Below are 15,801 nucleotides of genomic sequence, written 5' to 3'. Positions count from 1 at the left end.
TGAGACATCTGATTCCAATGTTTTTCAACTCTTTACTAATGAATTATGGAGTTAGCAGATGGAAGTCATTGTGAATAATGTAGATCACCACAGGTTGTTTATTAACAGGCTTGTTTCTTTGGTTTCTGGTTTGTAGAATCTCCGTCAGGAACTTGATGCAAAATTTTATGAAGACACATTTGACTGGAAGCAAGTGCGAAACAATGACGCAGCTGGCCTGCTAAAGATGTTTATACGAGAACTCCCAAGCCCCTTCTTCCCTGTGGAGTACCTGCCTGCCTTTATCACTCTAGTGGAAAGTAGGTTGAACAAGTATTATATATGATCAAACTGAGTATAAATCATAGAAAGCATTATAAATCTAAGGGGTCATAGTCAACATACTGGAATGTGAATTTTATGCTCTGATAGGCCAAGTTAAGAAATGGCTGTTGTCTACAGCAATTAATGTGTCACTATAAAGCAAAAACATATTTTAGCTTATGATTTTGCAGGAGGAAAAGCAGTGGAGTGGAGAAGTAGCCTAGCGGTTATAGCAGCAAGGAAACACCATGAAAGCCAGCGTTCAAATCCTACTGATAGCCCTTGTGACTTTGGACAAGTGATTTCAACCTCTATTTTCTCTATTTTATCAAACTGCGTTAGGGCATTATCACGCCCATTAGGGCCTTGACACCCATGATAATGCCATAACGCATGCGATAAATACCGCATTATGAAATGCATGTGCAAATTTAAAATTAGTATTTGAGTGGGAAGAGTTTGGGTGGAGTAAATGGAAATGAGGATTAGTTAACATTGTGTGCGATAAAGTAATGCACACTATTGCGGGAAATAACTACACCTTTATTCTGTGCGTTATGCCTGCGTTACCGGCCAAAACAGTATTTATTGCAAATGCCGGTTCGAGAGGGCAGAAGGAAGAAGAGGAGGAGGAGGAGGAGGGAAGGCGAGAGAAAGAGAGAGAGAGTCTCTGTGGAGGCTAACTTATATTTGAACTATTTAATCCTAGCAGCTAGGTAGAGAGTAAATGGTACAAATCTACTTTTCTTTTACCTTTTATCACTCCAAATCACATTAAATCTTCACAGATGGTAACTGTGATATTCATTAAAAAAATGTGTTTTTAATTATTGGATGTTTAATTATTGGATGTTGTTTTGAAATATTTCTTTGTATTAGTATGGTTTTTAGAGATGTGCTTCGTTTTTTTCTGCCGGGTCGTTTTTTGACTTGGATACCTCGTGGTAAATTTCGGGTTTTCTCGTTTCGTTTTTTTGAAAAACGAAACGAGGAAACCCGAAACCGGGCCAAAAAACGAAACGGCAAAGGAAGCTTAAAGAAAACCCACCCCAATCATTTAAAATCCCACCCCAAGCATTTAAAATCAGTTTTCTACATAAATACAAACTACCCCCCCATCCCGATCCCTCCCCAAGACTTACTAAGTACATCCCTGGTGGTCCAGTGGGGTCCCGGGTTCCATTTGACCTCCGTGCCCGTGCTACTGCAAGCCGTGCTCTTTAAAATGGTGCCGAATAGCCTCTGAACTACCATGTCACAGGGGCTACCGGCGCCATTGGTCAGCCCCTGTCACATGGCCATCGGCGCCATCTTGTGCTCCTGTCATGTGACTGGAGCTGACCAATGGCGCCGAAAGCCTCTGTGACATAGTATGGGCAAAGGCTATCGGCGCCATTTTGATTACTGGCAGCCAACAACGAAATCGCTTTCGGACCCCCGCTGGACCCCCAGGGATTATTGGCAAGCCTTGGGGAGGTCAAGAGCCCCCTCCTGACCCCCCCCCCCAAGGCTTGCCAATAATCCCTGGGGGTCCAGCGGGGGTCCGAAAGCGATTTCGTTGTCGGCTGCCAGTAATCAAAATGGCGCCGATAGCCTTTGCCCATACTATGTCACAGAGGCTTTCGGCGCCATTGGTCAGCTCCAGTCACATGACAGGAGCACAAGATGGCGCCGATGGCCATGTGACAGGGGCTGATCAATGGCGCCGGTAGCCCCGTGACATGGTAGTTCAGAGGCTATTCGGCACCATTTTAAATAGCACGGCTTGCAAGTAGCACTGGCACGGAGGGCAAATGGAACCCGGGACCCCGCTGGACCACCAGGGATGTACTTAGTAAGTCTTGGGGAGGGATCGGGATCAGGGGGGGGGTGTTGTATTATAGTTTATTTAAATGTTTGGGGTGGGTTTTAATTTAAAAAAAAAAAGTGTCCCTCTCCCCATGCAAACCCGAAAAACAAAATTTCCCCAAAAGTCGGGGAAAATTCTTTTCGGGTTTCGGGGCCTCCGAAACCACAACGAGTTAGGAAATTTCGTTGAATTTCCTAACTCGGGCGAAAAACGAACCACATCTCTAATGGTTTTACCATTAAAAATGATGCTTTAGATTTCTTGATTTTATTGCTTGATGTTTTCTGAGGAATAGTGATGTTTCTGTTTTTCCATTGGGGCACTTTGTATTTGTTGTGATTTCCAGTTCAGTTTTTGGCTGCATGCTTTTATTTATGGTCTCTTTATTCGATCTATAATGAGGATCTATCCAGTGTGTGGCTGAGGTGAGATATTTTGCTAGCTTTAGTTTCTGTGTAGAGCTCTACAGCAGCCAGCCTTGTTCTGTTTTCCTAATAGTAGGTGTATTGGTGTCTTAGGGCTTGGTGTAATATTTGCAGTGCTGTCTTTTCATAGATAAAGGGTTTTTACTGTTTGAGTGCTGGCAGTTAGTGCTGTTTTGGAATGGGAGGTATATTATATTGTAGTTTAGTTTGCTCATGGTTTTCTGAAGACCAAGCCCACACCTAATATGTATTACAATAGTCCTAATACCATATGTTCCAAGTGTCCTTTTGTCTTTCATGCAGGGTTTTCTAGCTGACACCACAGAAGTACATGTAAATATAATGTACATGTTGTGATATTTTTACTTCAAAAGACTGTACTTTGAGTGTCCTTTTTCATGTAAAATCTTGTATTATTAATGCATAATTTTAAATTGTGTGTGGAAAGGGCTGAGTTGGGGGTGGGGAGGGGGGGGGGGAGACCTGGGCACAAAGTAGTAAGATTTACTTAGGGTGCCTAATACCCTTGCACTGTCCCTGATTAGAAAAAGAATATAAATTAAATGTAAAAAAGAAAGGATGAGGAGGGGCCAGCATGGTAATTGTTTGACCAGGGCAGCAAAAAATCTAGCACTGGCCCTGCGCGGCAGCGCTCTGTGATGATGCGCGCTGGAGGGGTTCCCATCCCTCCCCAGTGAGAAGAGACCCTGCACGGTAGTGAGTGGGAGGGATGGGCTGAGAGACTGAGAGGGAAGGTACGGGGTGAGTGTCAGGGAGGGGGCGAGTGTTGAGAGGGAAGAGAAGAGGTGAGTGGGAAGGAGGGGTGAGAGACTGAGAGGGAAGGGAAAGGTTGAGTGGGAGGGAAGGGGGAATAAGAAAGTGGAAGAGGGGAATAAGAAGAAGAGAGGGTTAGAAGGGCTTCGTGAGAGAGGAGAAAGTTTGTATGTTCCCTGCTCCCCTCCCTCTCTTCTCCACTAATCCATGACAATCTCAGGGTGACTGAAAATCAAACGTTTCTGGCAGTGAAAGGTGTTTGTGTGGCTGTTGAGTTGATGCCAGAATTTGAATTTTCTTGTGTATGGTGAGCTGGTGTGGGCTATCTCTTGGAGAGTGCATCCCTTTTTGGGTACCTTAAAAGGGGTGTGACAGTGGAGGTGTGGGGCAACCCATCCTATCCTATCCCTTGCATCAGGCATCAGATTGATTGTCATGAGCTGTTCCTATCTGCTGGCATCAGTCACCAATAAAGAACTGCTCCTGCTCTGGGCTGCCAACAGTCTGAACTGCTCCCCCAATGACGATAAATTGGGGCATTTGTATTGTATCGTGCACTCTAACGATTTAGAACGATAATTTTAATCGTCAGATAATCCCTAATCCGCATCATCATGAAGGCCGGCACAGTGTCGCATGTGGTGGCATGTCAAAGGAGACATTTTGAGCCTGGCCTTTCTTGATGATGTCAGGCTGGGGAGGCAGCTCAGAGAGATGGTCACATGGCAGCAGCAAATTTTCTGATGCACCACCAACTTCAGCAGTCACTGGGGCACATGAACTAAAGACTCCCCTTTGCCATTGACTTTGGGCAAATCACTTTATTACCTCTTAATTTCGATCTGTCTTGCAGATTAAAAGCACAAAGAAAATCTGTAATCAAAAATATAGGATAGTAACAATAATACTAACTTATGGTTGTTGGTGTCCTCTCAGAAACTCCCCGATTGTGCACCTTTTAAGGATCTAGTAACTGCAGTTTCTCCAGGCTTTAAATGGACATGTTTAATAGAAGTTAGAAACTGATGTCTGTGCTTTAGAGATTTACTATAGAAATATCACTACTTGCACAAAGAAATGTCACAAGGAACCACAGAATTTAAAAATGTGAAATTTTTGAAATGCTGACTTTTTAAAGAAAGACTTACATAGCATCATAGCAAATGATGCAAATAAGGCCCAATTGACCCACCCAGTCTGCCAGTTTTCTTTCTCCGATTCTGTACCACATAGGATAGATAAGAACATAAGAAATTGCCATGCTGGGTCAGACCAAGGGTCCATCAAGCCCAGCATCCTGTTTCCAACAGAGGCCAAACCAGGCCACAAGAACCTGGCCATTACCCAAATACTAAGAAGATCCCATGCCACTGATGCAATTAATAGCAGTGGCTATTCCCTAAATAAATGTGATTAATAGCTGTTAATGGACTTCTCCTCCAAGAACTTATCCAAACCTTTTTTGAACCCAGCTACACTAACGGCACTAACCACATCCTCTGGCAACAAATTCCAGAGCTTTATTGTGCGTTGAGTGAAAAAGAATTTTCTCTGATTAGTCTTAAATGTGCTATTTGCTAACTTCATGGAATGCCCCCAGTCCTTCTATTATTCGAAAGTGTAAATAACAGATTCACATCTACTCGTTCAAGACCTCTCATGATCTTAAAGACCTCTATCATATCCCCCCTCAGCCATCTCTTCTCCAAGCTGAACAGCCCTAACCTCTTCAGCCTTTCCTCACAGGGGAGCTGTTCCATCCCCTTTATCATTTTGGTTGCCCTTCTCTGAACCTTCTCCATCACAACTATATATTTTTTCAGATGCGGCGATGAGAATTGTACACAGTATTCCAAGTGTGGTCTCACCATGGAGCGATAGAGGCATTATGACATTTTCCGTTTTAATAATCATTCCCTTCCTAACAATTTGTAACATGCTGTTTGCTTTTTAGACAGCTGCAGCACATTGAGCCGATGATTTTAAAGTATCATCCACTGTGATGCCTAGATCTTTTTCCTGGGTGGTAGCTCCTAATATGGAACCTAACATCGTGTAACTATAGCAAGGGTTATTTTTCCCTATATGCAACACCTTGCACTTGTCCACATTAAATTTCATCTGCCATTTGGATGCCCAATCTTCCAGTCTTGCAAGGTCCTCCTGTAATGTATCACAATCCACTTATGATTTAACTACTCTGAATAATTTTGTATCATCCACAAATTTGATAACCTCACTCATCGTATTCCTTTCCAGATCATTTATATATATATTGAAAAGCACCGGTCCAAGTACAGATCCCTGAGGTACTCCACTGTTTACCCTTTTCCACTGAGAAAATTGACCATTTAATCCTACTCTCTGTTTCCTGTCTTTTAACCAGCTTGTAATCCAGGAAAGGACATCACCTCCTATCCCATTACTTTTTAGTTTTCGTAGAAGCCTCTCATGAGGGACTTTGTCAAACGCCTTCTGAAAATCCAAATACACTACATCTACCGGTTCCCCTTTATCCACATGTTTATTAACCCCTTCAAAAAAATGAAGCAGATTTGTTTGGCAAGACTTCCTTGGGTAAATCCATGTTGACTGTGTTCCATTAAACCATGTTTTTCTATATGCTCTACGATTTTGATCTTGAGAATAGTTTCCACTATTTTTCCTGGCACTGAAGTCAGGCTCACTGGTCTATAGTTACCTAGATCGCCCCTGGAGCCTTTTTTAAATATTGGGGTTACATTGGCCACCCTCCAGTCTTCAGGTACAATGGATGATTTTAATGATAGGTTACAAATTTTAACTAATAGATCAGAAATGTCATTTTTTAGTTCCTTCAGTACCCTTGGATGCATACCATCTGGTCCAGGTGATTTGCTACTCTTTAGTTTGTCAATCTGGCCTACTACATCTTCCAGATTCACAGTGATTTCATCTGACTTATCACCCTTGAAAACCATCTCCGGAACTGGTATCTCCCCAACATCCTCATTAGTCTTTCTCCAATGGCCTAATCTTCCCTAAGAGCCCCTTTAACCCCTCTGTCATCTAATTGTCCAACTGACTCCCTCACGGGTTTCTTGCTTCGGATATATTTTAAAAAAATTTATTATGAGTTTTTGCCTCTATGGCCAACTTCAATTCAAATTCTCTCTTCGCCTGTCTTATCAATGTTTTACACTTAACTTGACAATGCTTATGTTTATCATATTTTCTTCAGATGGATCCTTCTTCCAATTTTTGAAGGATTTTTTTTTGGCTAAAATAGCCTCTTTCACCTCACCTTTTAACCATGACAGTAATCGTTTTGCCTTCCTTCCACCTTTCTTAATGTGTGGAATACATATGGACTGAGCTTTTAGGATTGCATTTTTAAACAATGCCCATGCCTGTTGAACACTTTTAACCTTTGCAGCTGCACCTTTCAGTTTTTTTCTAACTATTTTCCTCATTTTATCAAAGTTTCCCTTTTAAAAGTTTAGTGTTAGAGCTGCAGATTTACTTATTGTCCCCCTTCCAGTTATTAGTTTAAATTTGATCATGTTATGATCACTGTTGCCAAGTGGCCCCACCACCGTTACCTCTCTCACCAAATCCTGCGTTCCACTAAGAATTAAATTTAAAATAGCTCCTTTTCTTGTTGGTTCCTGAACCAATTGCTCCATGAAGCAGTCATTTATTACATCCAGGAACTTTATGTCTCTAGCAAGTCCTGGTGTTACATTTACCCAGTCAATATTGGGGTAATTGAATAGGGGGACTTTATAAGTATTCTTCATGTTCACTTGATTGGAGTTGCCTTACTTAAATGAACTATAAATACCTGAACTTACAATAAAAATAATTGTGAAGTTTGGATGGAACTGTATCTTTGTTCTTGCACTATGTTTATGTGGGTAATTGAAATCTCCCATTATTATTACACTTCCAAATTGGTTAGCTTCCCTGATTTCTCTAAGCATTTCATCATCTGTCTGACCATTTTGTCCAAGTGGACGGTAGTATACTCCTATCATTATACTCTTACCCAACACACATGGGATTTCTACCCATATAGATTCTACTGAGTATTTAGTCTCTTGTATGATCTTTATCCTGTTGGACTCTATACCCTCCCGGACATAAAGTGCCACACCCCCACCAAGTTGATCCTCACTATCATTGCGATATAATTTGTACCCTGATATAGCACTGTCCCATTGGTTATCCTCCTTCCTCCAAGTCTCTGTGATGCCAATTATGTCAATCTCATCATTTGTTGCTATACACTAACTCTCCCATCTTACTTCTTAGACTTCTGGCATTGGCATACAGACATTTCAAAGTGTGTTTTTTGTTTGTATTAACAACCTGCTTTCCAGATGTTAGGGATAATTCATAAATCATTAGCTTCGGTGATTTTTTACATATAGGCACATGGATTATGTTTGCTTTTATTGGAACCTCTCTGTTGGGATGCCCTAACTCTCCTGTTTCATTAGTATCCTTCAAGGATACATTTCTCCGAACCATGCACTGCTGAGTGACTGTCAGCTTTCCCCCTTGTTCTAGTTTAAAAGCTGCTCTATCTCCTTTTTGAAAGTTAGTGCCAGCAGCTTGGTTCCACTCTGGTTAAGGTGGAGCCCATCCTTTCAGAAAAGTCTCCCCTATCCCCAAAACTTTCCCCAGTTCCTTACAAAGCTGAATCCCTCTTCCCTGCACCATTGTCTCATCCACACATTGAAACTCTGGGGCTCTGCCTGCCTCTGGGGACCTGCATGCATATAAATTTCCATACTTAAACCAATACCAGCTTTCTCCCATCCTCCTCCCCACATCTTTTACCCAATCTCTCAACCCTCGTTCTACCACCACTGCCTTGTGCCTTCTATATCTGTCCGAAGTATGTTTACATTCTATTACAGAAATGGCCACCACCTCCTTTGTAAGTCATTCTAGGTATCTACCACCTCCTCACAGCAAAAAGGTACCTTTGCATGTTTCCACTGAGCTAACATATGGTAGATTAAGCTTTGGACTCTTCTGCCTGGTAACATCTGTCATATACTGCTAAGGAAATTTCCCAGCTGTTGTCCAAACTAACCAGTTGCATCATACTATTATGGTTACATATTATGGTTACAGGATTAAAATCCACCAATTTGTAATAAGTATATGCATGCATTTTTAAGAACATGCCATACTGGGTCAGACCAAGGGTCCATCAAGCCCAGCATCCTGTGTCCAACAGTGGCCAATCCAGGCCATAAGAACCTGGCAAGTACCCAAAAACTAAGTCTATTTCATGTTACCATTGCTAGTAATAGCAGTGGCTATTTTCTAAGTCAACTTAATTAATAGCAGGTAATGGACTTCTCCTCCAATAACTTATCCAATCCTTTTTTAAACACAGCTATACTAACTGCACTAACCACATTCTCTGGCAAATTCCAGAGTTTAATTGTGCGTTGAGTGAAGAAGAACTTTCTCCGATTAGTTTTAAATGTGCCACATGCTAACTTCATGGAGTGCCCCTCTAGTCTATTATCTGAAAGACTAAATAACCAATTCACATCTACCTGTTCTAGACCTCTCATGATTTTAAACACCTCTATCATATCCCCTTCTCAGCCGTCTCTTCTCCAAGCTGAAAAGTCCTAACTTCTTTAGTCTTTCCTCATAGGGGAGCTGTTCCATTCCCCTTATCATTTTGGTCGCCCTTCTCTGTATCTTCTCCATCACAATTATATCTTTTTTGAGATGCAGTGACCAGAATTGTACACACAGTATTCAAGGTGGGGTCTCACCATGAAGCGAGACATTTTCCGTTTTATTCACCATTCCCTTCTTAATAATTCCTAACATTCTGTTTGCTTTTTTGACTGCCACAGCACACTGAACAGACGATAAAATGAAAGGAAAAACTTGAAACACCTATGTTTAGTTTTGTTTAAAAATGAAATGAATTAAAAAAATCCTAAATACATATTTTCTTTGATTTTCAATTTGGAAAGTTAACAAAAAAGGTCCCAAGACCTGGCAGAATATCAAATAAACAGCACTTCTCCTCCAGAGATTTCTAACCTTGAGTCTTCAAAGTAGAAAGGGGCAGAAGCAATCACCAGTTGCTTTTGCCCTGCTAGGCCTCGGTTTCAGAATGGTGCCGGATAACCCTGAGGCCAGTGCTATTTTGTTGTACAGCCATACAACATATTGGGACCCCGCAGGGTATAAGCACCTGGTGATCACTTCTGCCATTTCTACTTCACAGACAGGAGGTAAGAGATCACTAAGAGGATCTTATGGGGCAGATCCAGAGGGGTTAATTGTGATGTTTTGGTGGCATGGGGTGGAGGCAGTTTCATTTTGTTTCAGTTTTAGTTTTCATTTGGGTTTTATTTTAATGTAATATGTGGCTAACACATTGAAATCGTCTGTTCAGTGTGCTGCGGCAGTCAAAAAAACAAACAGAATGTTGGGAACTATTAGAAAGGGAATGGTGAATAAAACGGAAAATGTCATAATGCCTCTGTATCGCTCCATGCTGAGACCGCACCTTGAATATTGTGTACAATTCTGGTCGCCGCATCTCAAAAAAATATAATTGTGATGGAGAAGGTACAGAGAAGGGCTACGAAAATTATAAAGGGAATGGAACAGCTCCCCTATGAGGAAAGACTAAAGAGTAGGGATGTGCAGAGCAAAATTTTATGTTCATATTTTTTATGTCCGAAAGGGGGTCCCACTTGCGGCCAATATGGACATAAAAAAAATCCAATGAGTTGGGTATATGTACATATGTGCAAAAAAAAAATTTAAACCCCCTCACCCTCCTTAATCCCCCCCCCAGACTTACCACAACTCCCTGGTGATCGAGCGAGGAGTGAGGACGTCATTTCTGCAATCCTTGGCGAGAAGCACGTGACGTCGGTGGCACGTAGAGTGACGCGGCGTCACGTGATTCCCGGCTCGTTCGCGCCGGACGGCTCGTTCGGCCCAAAAAGAACTTTTGGCCAGCTTGGGGGGGCCTCCTGACCCCCCCAAGCTGGCCAAAAGTTCTTTTTGGGCCGAACGAGCCGTCCGGCGCGAACGAGCCGGGAATCACGTGGCGCCGCGTCACTCAGACGCGACGTCACGTGATTCCCGGCAAGTTCGTTCGGCCCCAAAAAGAACTTTTGGCCAGCTTGGGGGGGCCTCCTGACCCCCCCAAGCTGGCCAAAAGTTCTTTTTGGGCCGAACGAGCCGTCCGGCGCGAACTCGCCGGGAATCACGTGGCGCCGCGTCACTCAGACGCGACGTCACGTGATTCCCGGCAAGTTCGCGCCGGACGGCTCATTCGGCCCAAAAAGAACTTTTGGCCAGCTTGGGGGGGCCTCCTGACCCCCTCAAGCTGGCCAAAAGTTCTTTTTGGGCCGAACGAGCCGTCCGGCGCGAACGAGCTGGGAATCACGTGACGCCGGCGTCACTCGACGTGCCGCCGACGTCACATGCTTCTCGCCAAGGATTGCAGAAATGGCGTCCTCACTCCTCGCTCCATCACCAGGGAGTTGTGGTAAGTCGGGGGGGGATTAAGGAGGGTGAGGGGGTTTATATTTTTATTTTGGCTCAACAATCGCGATTTCCCACATATCGAACATATCTATGTTCGATATGTGGGAAATCCGATCGTTTATGTCGAATCAATTTTTTAAGTAAAAAAAAATATGAGTTGCGTTTTACTAATGCGGTCAATCCGAATGCACACCCCTACTAAAGAGGTTTTCAGCTTGGAGAAGAAAGGGATATGATAGAGGTGTTTAAAATCATGAGAGGTCTAGAACGGGTAGATGTGAATCGGTTTTTTACTCTTTCAGATAATAGAAAGACTAGGGGGCACTCCATGAAGTTAGCATGTGGCACATTTAAAACTAATCGGAGAAAGTTCTTTTTCACTCAACACACAATTAAACTCTGGAATTTGTTGCCAGAGGATATGGTTAGTGCAGTTAGTATAGCTGTGTTTAAAAAAGGATTGGATAAGTTCTTGGACAAGAAGTCCATTACCTGCTATTAATTAAGTTGACTTATATAATAACCACTGCTATTATTAGCAACGGTAACATGGAATAGACTTAGTTTTTGGGTACTTGCCAGGTTCTTATGGCCTGGATTGGCCACTGTTGGAAACAGGATGCTGGGCTTGATGGACCCTTGGTCTGATCCAGTATGGCATATTCTTATGTTCTTATTTTGATCCATACATGAAATGAACTGAAACAGTCAAAACAAGACTAAAAAACCCATCTAAATTGAAACACAAAATAAAAAATGTTTTCCCTGCATACTCCTAACTTATAGTATACAGGGCAAACAGATAAGTGAAAAGGATAAATATAAATAATTAATGATAAATATAACAATAAAAATAATAAATATGCAGACACTCAAAAGCAGAACAGTATTTTGTTTCTAGGTGCACTGGCTACACAGGATTTTCTTATGTTTCTGCAGTCTGTGGTGCTCTTTTATTATATTTATTGTGGATATTTGAATCTTACTCCTGATGCCGTCAGTATTGCCTAAATATGTCCATGTTGAAATTTTAATTTTTATGCATTATATATATTTTTAATCTCGATATATTTATTTATTTATTATGTATTTATGTATATTATTTATTTATTCACTTATGTGTATGTCTTATACACTATTTGCTTTTGAGTATTTTGCATCTGTGGAAGCTCTGCCTCTCTTTTTTCTCTGCCACTCCTAACTTGTAGTGACCTTCCAAATATGTTCTCTTGGCAGGTTCTTTGCTTGCCTATTTTAATTCTTTCACAGATCCCAATAATATTTTATAGAAAATTGATGTCTCCAGTGTGTATATTATTTTCATTTCACTCATTTATGCTTCAGTAGGTAAAATGCTGTGTACTATAGAGATTTTGTCTTGAAAAGCTGCACTGTGATTTTCATCAATTTGTAGACAATTGTATTGCTTTATTACTTCAGGTTTGTCTTGCTTGGGAGTCCGACATCTTAATAAAATATATATCCATGCATTCCACAGAGATGGCAATTTCTGTGTAGTAACATTGGAATAAGTGTACCATGCATTTTGTTGACCTTATGTCTAAACATCTTTAAGAAAGAAGAAGCAGACATAACCTTCCACTTTCATACAGTGAAGCTACGCTGTACACTTGTGGATATTTAATGCAGTCATATTCATTTAGTTAGATGGCCATCCATGATAGTTCTGGAATGGCCTGTGATAATGTGGACCCCGACGACTCAGGGACAACCAGTCACTCCACCCACCCATGTTATGCCCCCTCTCCTCCTATTTTATAATTTAAAAGTCACAGGGCTTGGCTGCAGATGATGGGTGTCATGTTGAAGAGGGAGAAGAAGCTTGAGGGTGGGGACTGGTAGTCCTCATGCATTTTCAAGTACCACAGTTTTTCTTGGTCGGCAGTGCATGGGGCCAAGGGATATGGGGAAGCACCAATAGGAGGGTTTAAAAGGATCCAAGAGGCTGACCATCCCTCCTTTCCTTGTGGTTCCCTTTGCATTTATGAATTGAATTTTATGTTATATCTCTGTTGCAGTGAGTTATCGAGGCTGTTGGTTATAAATAGTGGCTATTTGTTAACATGCCTGTAGAAATGGTATTAGGATCTAGCCTCACATTTGTTGGTGCCTTGCTGGCTGCAGAGGATGCCTGATATTTATATTGCCTACAGGGGGGTGTAGGGGATCTTGACGGGGCATGGCGAGTAATCTACTGGGGCAGATGGGGAATAGAAGTATAGTGCAATTAAATGTAATTCATGGCTCAGGTACTGTGTTGAATAAAGCTGTGGCGTTTGACCACAAATAGCTGTCTTTGTTTCTTGTGGCATGATTGAGTGACAGTCCAGGATTCCCATATTACAAGAGTTTTAAAAGTGCATTTTACCTAAAAGTCACATAAAGATTTGAAATAAAAGATACCTGTTTAAAATGGACATTTCCTAAATGTACTTGGTTTATGTTTCTATATATAATTTGTATTTGTGCCTTAACTGGCAGTTGAATAAGTGTTCATTGAATAGCTAGACTAGTGCCAAAGTTATCCCAAACAATCCAAAATTACCAGTAAAATCACAAGAAATGTGGGATCTTGCAGTGATTTCCCCAGCAGATACAATTTAGTACTAGCATATACTGGTCGATTTTAAAAGCCTTGCATGTGCCAAAACCAGGAGATAGGTGTGAGAGTCAGACCCGTGCACGCGTGCAGATTTTAAGAAGACCACGGCCTCACGTGTATCTCCCACTACATGCACAAAAATCTTTTTGACAAAAACAGGCAGGGCATGGGCATGTTCTGGGCAGGGCAGTAGTTACATGCACAAGCACACGCTGGGGTCCCCATCTCATAACTTTACTTCTGCTATAGTTGGCATGTAAGTCCTAGAACAAAAAAATATATATACACTAGTAAGCGGGGATTTAAGTCGGGGGTAATAGGGTAAAAGGAAGGCAAGTTAGCTAGGTGGATTAGGAAGTTCTCTCCTTTACAGGGGTGAACTGGGAGCAAAGAGGGTAAAAGGGCTATTGCGTTGGTGTGCGTACGAACTAAAATTCCCACCACATACACGCGCAAGGCAGTAGTTGCACGCACATGTCAATACAAAATCATGCACACATACACACGTATAGTCAATTTTATTACACGGGCAAATGTTATTAAATTGTCACACCCATAAGGGCTCACCCGCAAATGCACGCACATGTACACCCGCACGCGGGTCTTAAAATTTACCTCATAATGAACAGCACAGGTTAATTTCAATACAGAGTTGCTGGCCTCTCTTGTTACAGACTTCTATATCTAACAGGGTTTTTGACTTACTGTTTAGGAAAGGAATTGTGTCATCAGAAACTTTACAACTGCTATCGGACTTGAGTTGTGTGGTGCTTTACTGCCTCTCTTCCAAGCTGCAGCCAATGGGAATTTTTATTTTTTTTAATGTCTTTCAAAGTTTTCTGACTTTAATAGATTTTGCTATGTTTCTTTTAACTAAAGGTATTTGCATGCCTTCACCCTAGCTACCCCAGTGAAGCTTCGCTCCCACAGAAAGATGTTTTCTTTCTCTTCTTATTGTTAATGTCTTTATGATTTCCTTAGAAATCTCCAAGGTCAAGTTGCAGTTACAAGCTCTGCATCTATTGATCATGCTGCTGCCTGATGCCAACAGAGATATTGCCAAGGTGAGTATTGCAAAATATGAAATTGCCAACCATACGTTCTATTTTTCCCTTTCCAGTAAGAGATTTATATCTAAAATATGCGCCCCCTTAACCTTCAGGTTAACCTTCCCCTTCCCTCCCCCCACCCCCTGGCCCTCTAGATTTCGATAATTAAACTCAGTAATCATGACGACCCCCACAACCACCCCTGCCAAAACATTTTTGTAAAAACACTATTGGAGACAGGGAGGACAGTTCTCAAAAGCCATTTACATGGATAAATACCATACTACCTGGATAAAAGGGATTTTTGAAAATTGTCCATCCTGAAAGACTTAAAATGTACACATGGTTCAAATGGAAAGTGTGCTTGTACTATCCCTTCGAGAATGTGTACCTGCAACTTTGCACCAAAACAGCGTTTTGAAAATTGCTCCCTATTTAATTTAAATATAAACATTTATTTTACATATATTCATATTAAAAATATGTTTCAGAAATCACGGCAGTGTCTGATGACTGTATCATCTGTGATTTTAGGGGTAAAAGGTGAAAAAAGAATGTTTCCAAGAAATACATAACATTTATAAATTAAGAAATCCATAACGCTTTGGCTGAAGGTAGCCTCAAATGACTGACTAGCCTGATTGGTTGGGCTGAACTAGGATATTTTCCTTTACTACTCACCATATAAAAAATAAAATAAAATTATTTTGGTACCTCAGAAATATGGCGCCGATGGCCCTTTGCCCTTACTATGTCACAGGGGCTACCGGTGCCATTGGTCAGCCCCTGTCACATGGTAGGAGCACAAGATGGCGCCGGCCATCCTGTGCTCCTACCATGTGACAGGGTCCGGCCAATGCAACGGATACCCTGTCACATGGTAAGGGCAAAGGGCCATCGGCGTGATTTTGATTAGTGGTAGCCGACGGCCCGGGAGTGGGAGGACGGCCCGGAGTGGGAGATCGCTCCCGGGACCCCCACTGGACCACCAGGTACCTGTAAAAAGTTTTTTTTGGGGGGGGTCAGGAGGGGGGGGAAGCTAAGGGGTTAGTTTTAAAGGGTCGGGGTGGGTTTTTTGTTTATTGGCTCGGGCGCAGCCGATAAACAAAACCACAATCGGGCCCGATGCAAAAAACCCCACATGTGAATCGGAACCGGAATCCGAACCGATTCCGGTCCCGAATCACATCTCTAGTTAAGGATACTAGATCTTGTCTATCAGCCGGGTGGCAGTGAGGATGGACAGCA

The 15,801-nt window shown here is 42.0% G+C and overlaps 1 protein-coding gene across 6 annotated transcripts in view; it reads left to right on the top strand.

Annotated features, from left to right (window-relative positions):
* The window catches only part of ARHGAP28 (Rho GTPase activating protein 28), a 547,343-nt gene that overhangs the window by 502,483 nt on the left and 29,059 nt on the right, over positions 1-15,801 (top strand). For all 6 annotated transcript variants that reach the window (XM_029591030.1, XM_029591029.1, XM_029591034.1 and 3 more), the window contains 2 exons: positions 137-299; positions 14,486-14,568. In XM_029591030.1, the coding sequence (XP_029446890.1) occupies positions 137-299; positions 14,486-14,568 (246 nt within the window). The remainder of the gene's footprint in view (positions 1-136; positions 300-14,485; positions 14,569-15,801) is intronic.

Source organism: Rhinatrema bivittatum, chromosome 2 (assembly GCF_901001135.1).
Source record: "Rhinatrema bivittatum chromosome 2, aRhiBiv1.1, whole genome shotgun sequence".
In the NCBI taxonomy this organism is placed as follows: Eukaryota; Metazoa; Chordata; class Amphibia; order Gymnophiona; family Rhinatrematidae; genus Rhinatrema; species Rhinatrema bivittatum.
Note: the sequence above shows the minus strand (reverse complement) of the source record. Positions and strands in the feature narration are given on the sequence as shown.